This window comes from Cryptotermes secundus, unplaced genomic scaffold, assembly GCF_002891405.2.
Source record: "Cryptotermes secundus unplaced genomic scaffold, Csec_1.0 scaffold62, whole genome shotgun sequence".
NCBI classification, from domain to species: Eukaryota; Metazoa; Arthropoda; class Insecta; order Blattodea; family Kalotermitidae; genus Cryptotermes; species Cryptotermes secundus.
Genome location: NW_019727786.1, coordinates 1,966,446 through 1,974,970, shown reverse-complemented (window position 1 = coordinate 1,974,970; position 8,525 = coordinate 1,966,446). Strand labels below are relative to the sequence as shown.

Genomic DNA, 8,525 nt, shown 5'->3' with positions numbered 1-8,525 from the left:
AAATCTCCTTTTACATATGACGTTGATGAAATATAAATTGTACAAAAAGAATCTGCAAAAATGATGACACCGGCATCAGAATTGAGTTCTCGTCGTTTCGGAAGCACAGTTTCCGTTCCGTAGGCTCTCGGATTATCCAGCACTTGAAAAACTGTTTTGAAAATTCTTCTGCTGTTCCATCACACTATGAATGCGAATGAAGATTTCTTATTTTCCTTCTACCCTGAAGATGGAGGCGATACATTCCTCTGAAACGTCAGTTAACACCACATCTACACGGTGCCACATCCCAGAAGACTGCTTGCTTCGAAGATTTTAAACTTTGCTGCAAATTAAAACTAAACACATAAGCAGACTCAGTGTGAAAGACTATTTTCTATGTGGACTTTCTTCAGCTAATCCAAGGACAAAGAGGCTTCCAGCAATAAAATAAGCCAAAATTTCCCATGACGTGAGTTTTTAACGTCTACATTGTTATACTGCTGTTTGTTAATGAAGAAATTTTGGCAAAATCTGAATAAGCAATGTGTGTTTTTTTTTATGTAAATGTATGACCGTGTATGGTTTATATATTTTCTGCGCTGGGTCGTGAATATAATGAAGTATGAAAATTGGGTCGCGGTGGTAAAAAGGTTGAGAACCACTGATCTAGCAGATATTTGCCACTCTTAATTGCGTAAGCAGTCGATGGCAAAGAAGGAACATCGTACGACACGCATAACTGCACGCGAATGACATGAACGAACAGCCCGCAAGACACTGGCTCACCTTGTTCCCGAGTTGTTTGTTGATATACACACGCCTCTAATGCAGAGTTAAGCCCATAAGTTCGTAGTTCAGTGTTATTGGTTAGATGGCGAATCGTAAGCTGATCACGGCATTGGGTAGATGGCGTTGGTTATGATGTGTGTTATGAAAAGTTGTGGTAAAGCATGTGGTGTGTATAAACAATTATCTATTATTTAGTTTTAATAATAATTGACAGAAAAGAAGCAAGGGAAGTGTTGGCATGAACTGTCTGTTCACACACACGTAAATCTAAAAGGAGTCCTTATTTAGTTTTAGAAGGTACTGTCAATTATTAATTCTGGTCGTACTTAACCTCAAATGAAGGGAAATTGCGCGAAATTATCAGATGACCTGGCGCGAATTTTCTGCACAGAAATATTTTCATCAGCTGCAGTAAAAATTTATGAAAATTGGAAGTACATTTAGTATTCATCGTGTTTTAAAATGAAACAAGTTTCGGCAGATAAGGTAGTATTACTGGATATTTTCGTCAAATAGTATTATGCTATATATCCATAACTGTAAATTCATTTTTAAGAAAGGACATTACAGACATTATTGAATACAATAAAATGAAAATAGCGCAGAAAGTTACAAGCAGTGTGTGGTGGTATCTAGAATGGGCTGTCTACATGTCTGTGTGTATAACTGAATTAATTTCATGTATACATTTTTATAGCCATATATTTCGACATTTCGTCGTCCGGTTAGCGCACGTTATTTTTACCGTAACTGCTTTTTATGTACATTGACCGTTGTTTACAGATGTCATCTAAAACTACATAAACATACTACATAATAAAATTTCTGCTGAATTGTAATGCTATTCTGTAGGAATATTTGCAGTTTTTGCATGAATAGTTTTAGTTCTTCTGTCTGTGGGGAGGAGGTGACTGTTGTAAATGTTGTCCTTCAAATAACCCAAGAAAGAAAAAATCACAAGGATTAAGATCTGGTGAAAGTGCTGGCCAAATACCACTGCTGATAATTCTGTCCCCAAAGAGATTGGGCAAAGCTGGCATAGACATATATGCAGTGTGGGCAGTAGCTGAAACCCGCCAAAGAGTCTTTGTTCTTCTGTTAATGCTGAAAATAATAGCCCAAGAATAACCTGTACGTATCTTTCAAAATTAATTGTTTTGTTTAGAAACACAGGTCCAACAATCATTCTTGCACTTAAAGTACACCAGACACCAACTGTCACTGGATAGAACAAGACTTAATGGATTATGCGGATTCAGGGAACTTAAATAATGATTATTTTGTGTATTTACATATCCTTGCAAGTGAAACCATGCTTTATCAGGAAAGAATGACAATTGAGGATTGATCTCGCCTTTGATGACAGACTGTAGAAATCAACTGCAAGAATGAACCTTGCTATCTTGAATGCACAGCTTTAAGGCGTGCGTGGATTACTGTTGTTTTGTAGGGTCTAAGCTTCAGCAATTGCTTTGCCGTTCTTGCACTAGACTTTGACACTCCAGTCTTTTGAGCTAGATGTTTCAGTGATTTTGTAGGTGTATGTTCAAGTCTGGCCTTTCTGTTATCTCACTTCTCCTCAGTAAGCACTTGGTACTTATGTTTTTGTTTCTTGTCTGTTAAGAGCCCCATTGTTCTAAGTTTATTCGCCAAATTGTGAATTGTTTGTCTGCCAGGAACTGTTTCATCACAAAATTTACATAAAAATTTTTGCTGACACTTTCAGCAGATCCGTATTTCACGTAGGTTTCATACAGAACTATGTATTGGTCTAAAATATAGTGTGCCATGACATAAGACACTGCCCATTAACTGTAACTGAGAACAAATGGCTAATGGAGTTGATAACTGCTGACAAATCATAAACAAACTCCCACTCATGAACTGCATTGCTTGCCATGAAGCAATGCCATCAAGCGGTCCATAAGTTAATTACTGCCCTTCATTCCAAATGTTATCAGCCATCAGGCATGCTGATACATGAACAAAATTTGTATGTGCCTTGTGGTGCACTTGTTGCCATAAAGTGCAGAGCTGTGAACTGGTCAACAGAGTTAAAGAACTCTTTGTATATAAACAATCAAAAATGTATAAAATGTTTTAATGTAGTCATCAGTATTCTTCTGCTTTGCTCCTTCTGTTCTTTTCTTGCAGTTCTGGACACTCAAGTGATGAAGTAAAAGATTTTGATGAATAGGTACTTCAGTTCATTCTGCCCACTTAAGCAAGTGTTGAAACTGTCAATGGCATCCTTGTGTGTTATCAGATTTTCTTTTCACATATCATTTGTGTCATTTGCTTTGTTGTCTGACTTCATGTGATCATCATTTTCATGCAGAACATTTTCAGTGATTTTATTTTTTGTCGGCATTTGCATAGTATAATTTTTCATTTTATCCTGTAGCCAATTTTTGAACTTCTGTTAAATTTGTACCCAGTGAAACTGTGTTTACAAGATCAGTTACAGTTAGTGGGTCCTCAGAACATTGATCACGTTTATATCGTATGTCATCTAGATAATCATTCTGTGTAGGCCATAGCTTACTCCAAGACTTCTGGATGAATTTACCAAGCCGATCTGTACTGACTTTGAAGTCATCTTTGTTTGCATTTTTAGAATGAAAGAACTTCAAGTTCTCACACACCATTTCTCCATTCAGCGCAGTATTTCAGAATTGTTGAAGAAACCAAGTGTGTAGTGGAGTTTGTACTCCTTATTTTTGATTTCTTGCATTTTAAATCACTCGTTGATTTCTGAGTCCAAAATTCCACAATGATGTGACCCTTTCTCCCTTTTCCAGTCTTCTTAGTACTGTAGTTTTATTTTCAAGAGGCAATGTTTTGTGTTTCCTTTTACAAGACATCATGAAAATATTCACATCTTACAAATTTATTTAACTTTTAAACTAACAAGACCAAGTTCAGAATAACATTACAGGTAAGATAAAGCGAGAACCGAAGACAATACAAATCATTGAATAAATGCAAACTGACAAGGGGAACCTTGGGGATTTAAATATCAAAATCACCAAAGATGCAGAAATGTTTAAAATAAAAAAAAAATGTTGTTTTATGCAGTAAAAAATTTGCAGACATGGCTGTGTTTCTGTCTATGGAGCAAGCCCAACAGGAAATATGCATAGACATTCAGCGTGCCCTTGCAGAATTCACAGCTCAGCTTCATTTTCACTTGCTATGAAGGCCATATAGGCTGCAGTCTCCAGAAACAGTACAATGAACTGCCTTATGGGAAGACAGCTCAGTATGGGCAGATCTTCTCAGTAGTTTTCAAAACAGCTCAGTACTTCTGTCTGGGTCATATGCCAAACTATATAAGCTTGTTAAAGAGACTGTCATTGTGTGGCTGTCATTAGAATGGAATAAAATCTACATTATATACACACTGCTGTCCATTGGATCACTCAGTGGCCTCATTATTCTATGTATGTCACTAGCAATTATGCTAAAAGTAATGAGAGGTAGGCTCATGGCAGAATGTCAAAATATGTTTCTATAAAAAAATGTATGTAAGTAATTCAGTGCCGGTCACAGTAGCCGAGTGGTCTAAGGCGTGCACTGTCTTCGCTCGCTTGGAAGCTGGGATCATGGGTTCGAATCCCACTCAGGGCATCGATGTTTGTGTGCGTTTTTCTGTGTTTGTGTACAGGTAGAGGCCTTGCGACGAGCTGATCACCTGCCCAAGGAGTCCTACCGTATGTCTAAGATCTAGAAAAACCAAAGTGAACGGAGAAGTTCATGGAGGTAGGCCTAGGCCCACTGGTGCTGTAGTGTCAAGGAAAACAAAATTTAATTCAATTATGTATGTTAATGGGTCATTCCATACCAAATCATGTAAATGTGAAGTAAAGTTCAAGCATACCTTCATCAGTTTTCAGGATTTTTGTTTTACTAGTACGTATACTTAACCTTTCTGGTCCACTGTTGCAATGTATATTAATAAGGAATTGGAATAGTATAGTCAGTATAGTGACTGGCTACAGGCTGGATGACCGAGGAGTCCCAGTAGGGTCAAGAATTTTCTCTTCTCTACGTTGTACGGACGGGCTCTGGGGTTCACCTAACCTTCTATACAATGACTACTGGGAGCTATTTCCCTGGAGTAAAGTGGCCGGGGCATGGAGCTGACAGCTCCTCTCCAGCTAGTGCCGAAGTCAAGAAAATGTGGATCTATACAGCCACTCCCCCATTCACCTTCATATCTTAGAGCTTCATTAGTTAAGCACAGGGACAACTTTACCTTTTTTTTTACCTTACCTATGTATTAATTAATGCAGTAGGCCATTTTATTTTTCACAAATATGAAATATTTATTTTATTTGAAGAGTCAGAAATATAGAATTTGGTGTCCACCAGTAATGTTTCTCAAGGAATCTGTTTGCGTAAATTTTGTATGTATGTCTGCCGATAATTAGGGAGTTACGAACATCTTATAAGCCTTTTTAATTGAAAAAAACATGTGATTTGCTTTTACAAAGGACATACTTTTATCCAGTATAAACAGATTTATCAATTAGTGAAAAGAAATAACTAAAGTGGACTTTTATTCTCCCTAGAAATAACAGTTTTAAATTATGAACAAGCAACATGTTCATTTTTCGTTTGGAGTCTTGGAAACACCGGTGGCTATGAAAAGATCTCGCAGTACTTCCAAGCATAACGCTCCAGTAAGAATACAAAATTTAGTCAGTAGAAATGAACTGTACTCTCAGTATTGTTTCTTTTACTTCAGTCATGTAGGTGTCTTTTGCAAATGGAAGGAATTTGTGGCACTGCTCTGATTGAGACTTCTACTTTAGGTTCATGCTAAATGTGGAGAGCCATTTAAAGACATTCACATGAAGAATTGGATTTTACAGTTATGGGGGCATCCAAAATGAGAAATAGGAATTGTTACTGACAAGATGTGAACCAAAAAGAAAGAGGGCTAGAAGAAAGCACAACTTTCTGATTTCTGCATGAAACATTATTGCTATCAAAATAGGGTGCTCCAATAAGAATTTGTTGTAATCTGTTAAAAGAAACCATAATAAAATTGTTTAAAATATGGTTAAGACATCTGTTGACACTGCAGAACTGCCCAATGAATATGTATGACAGACTCTTAAGTGTGATTTAACGAGGTCAGAAATTTTGCACTTCATGTAGAAGTAAGAGTATGAACAGTATTAGAGTGAAGAGAATGTCTGTCAAAAGTATCCATAAGGATAATATCTGGTCAGAAATGCTTCTGCTAAAGCTGTGAACTATTGACGAGCACAAACTTATTGGGGCTGTATTTGCCAGGAATGGTTTAACAAACTGTAGCCCATGCATCAGTTTTACAACATGAACTTTGATTTGTTTCTGTGTTATGTAGAAGAATGTAATTCCTATATTATTTTCTTTGGCCCATTAATACACATGTTCTGGTGTTAAAATGTGGCTTCTCTCAGTTGCTGTAAGACTAGTACATGCTGAAAGTTGCTTCATTGTTCAACCAATTATATCACAAACACTTTCTTCATAATAACATTAGTTCCAGAAGTTTTTACACTTCATATACAGCAAACTTACGCCATCATTAAATGTGACAAAACATAAAAAAACCAAGTGATGTATAATGCAGATTTTGAAAGAGTTGAATGTACTTGCTGTATGCTCAAGACAGTCATTTCTTGGTAATGTAATGTATGTAGTTAGTTAGTTAGTTATTGGAGAGGGTGGGTTTCCCCATGCACTTAGACCTGTAGTGGTCCATTGTGCTTCCCTCTATGATTTCTACCAGCCTCTACATCCTGCCAGTATTGGTGCTTACCATCAGTCCCGCCCAGCCAGCGAGACTGGCTCTACTGGCTGAGAAGCATCTGTAACGCTTCCCCCATCTACCGGAGGTATTAGTGACTGCTGTCGGGCAGCAAACATCCGCAATTTTGCTCAGTGACCTCCTTTGGAGGTATGAGGTTCTTTTACGTGCCGTAAAGCTACGACACGGGAACCACAGCTTAAAGTCCCTCCTGGAGGACTTGTTCCCTGAATTTTTCCGCCCTTAAAAATTCGACGACCTCCGCCGGGTATTTGAACCCGCATACTACGAGTCATGAGGTGGGAACGTTACCTCTAGGCTACGGAGGCCGCGTATGTAATGTATGTAAGGGATGGGTCATAATAACTGACCCCCGCACTGCGACCTTCAATGATCTATTGTGCTTCAATCATTTCTTGGTATATACACACTCTTCTTTCACACAATTTTCTAGTCCTGATGTGTTGTAATAAACTATAAGAGGATGGAGAGTGGCCTGATCAGTTACCCAGGTGAACCCTTACGTAGTCTCTTGGCAGAAATATGATTAGTTCTTTTTTTAATTGAATTGAATTGAATTTATTTACATTCTGTAAATCCTAAGCAGGTTAGTACCTTTGGATACAGAACAAGTCAAAATGTTACATACATAAGCACAGGCAATTTTAGCTTAAAAATTAATATAACTTAATTTTACATCATTCTCTATTTACATTGAAGTATTCATCTAAAGAGTAGAAGGAATGAGCATGTAGATAATTCTTTAACTCTGATTTAAACTTTTTAGTATAATTGCCCAAGTTTTTAATACTTTGTGGCAGATTGTTGAACACTTTTATGCCAGTAAAGTAGACTCCTTTTTGATATACTGATAAAGTTGATGAGGGTAGGTGGAAGTTATATTTTTGTCTAGTATTCATGTTATAGACATCAGAATTTAATTTGAATTTATCTTTGTTGTAAACAACAAATAGGAGAAGCGATAATATGTATTGCGATTGAAGCGGTAGATCAAATTAAGATCAAAGATCAAATTAAATAACAACTTAAAGTGTTGGGTGGAATGATTTCTTTCGAAGTCTTCAAATATGAAGCTTGTGGTTCTGCTGGATGATGATGTGATGCTTGATCTGCTGTTTTGTAGATATTTTCCGTGAATTCTCCAACAGAACTTGTCACAGATACAGCTTTTATATGACTGTCATGAACCCATTGGCTATAAACTCTAGTGACTTCCACATCATAATTTTTACCTTAAGTGCCCTAAATGGTGATCGTATTGCAGAGGTTGTATGCTTCTCAGTACAGTTGAGGAGATGTACTGCTGTAATTTCATGATAATGTAAATTGTTTTCTGCTATTGTCACTAGAATCAGTAACTATCCTATTAAGATTATTATTCTACCATATGTTCTGTGTTGGGATAGATATGTCAGTATAGTGACTAGGCTATGGGCTGGACACCCAGGGTTCGATTCCCTGCAGGAGCAGATTTTTCTCTTTATCGAGATTGTTTCAGCGGCCAACGCAGCCTCCTGTTCCGTGGGTAGCAGTGGTGGTACAGTGGCCAGGGCATGATGCTGACCACTCACCTCCATCTTGTGCCAAGCTTGAGAATGTGTTGAGCCGTACCTTCCCTTTCCTGTATGACTTCAAATTCAAGGACAGCTTTACTTTTACTACATATTATTGCTCAAATCAGCTACTTGCATCAATAAATTTCAAGTAGGGACAGTAGACTTTGGTTCTCTTCCCACAGATTTTAGTTGCAAACAACTTTTAAGAGGTGATGGAATAGTAACTGACTCTCTGGTCATAGATTCCAAAGTTCCATTACTTCAAAATGCCATGTCCATCATTGGATTATTATTATTATTATTATTATTATTGTTATTATTATTATTATTATTATTATTATTATTATTATTATTATTATTATTATTATTATTAT

At 37.0% G+C, this 8,525-nt stretch overlaps 1 protein-coding gene across 2 annotated transcripts in view; it reads left to right on the top strand.

Annotated features, from left to right (window-relative positions):
- The first annotated feature begins 877 nt into the window (after nt 1-877).
- Nucleotides 878-8,525, top strand: part of LOC111864921 (uncharacterized protein C18B11.02c) — a 702,662-nt gene continuing 695,014 nt past the window's right edge. For both annotated transcript variants that reach the window (XM_033751616.1, XM_023852540.1), the window contains exon 1: nt 878-937. In XM_033751616.1, the coding sequence (XP_033607507.1) occupies nt 889-937 (49 nt within the window). In that variant the 5' untranslated portion in view covers nt 878-888. The remainder of the gene's footprint in view (nt 938-8,525) is intronic.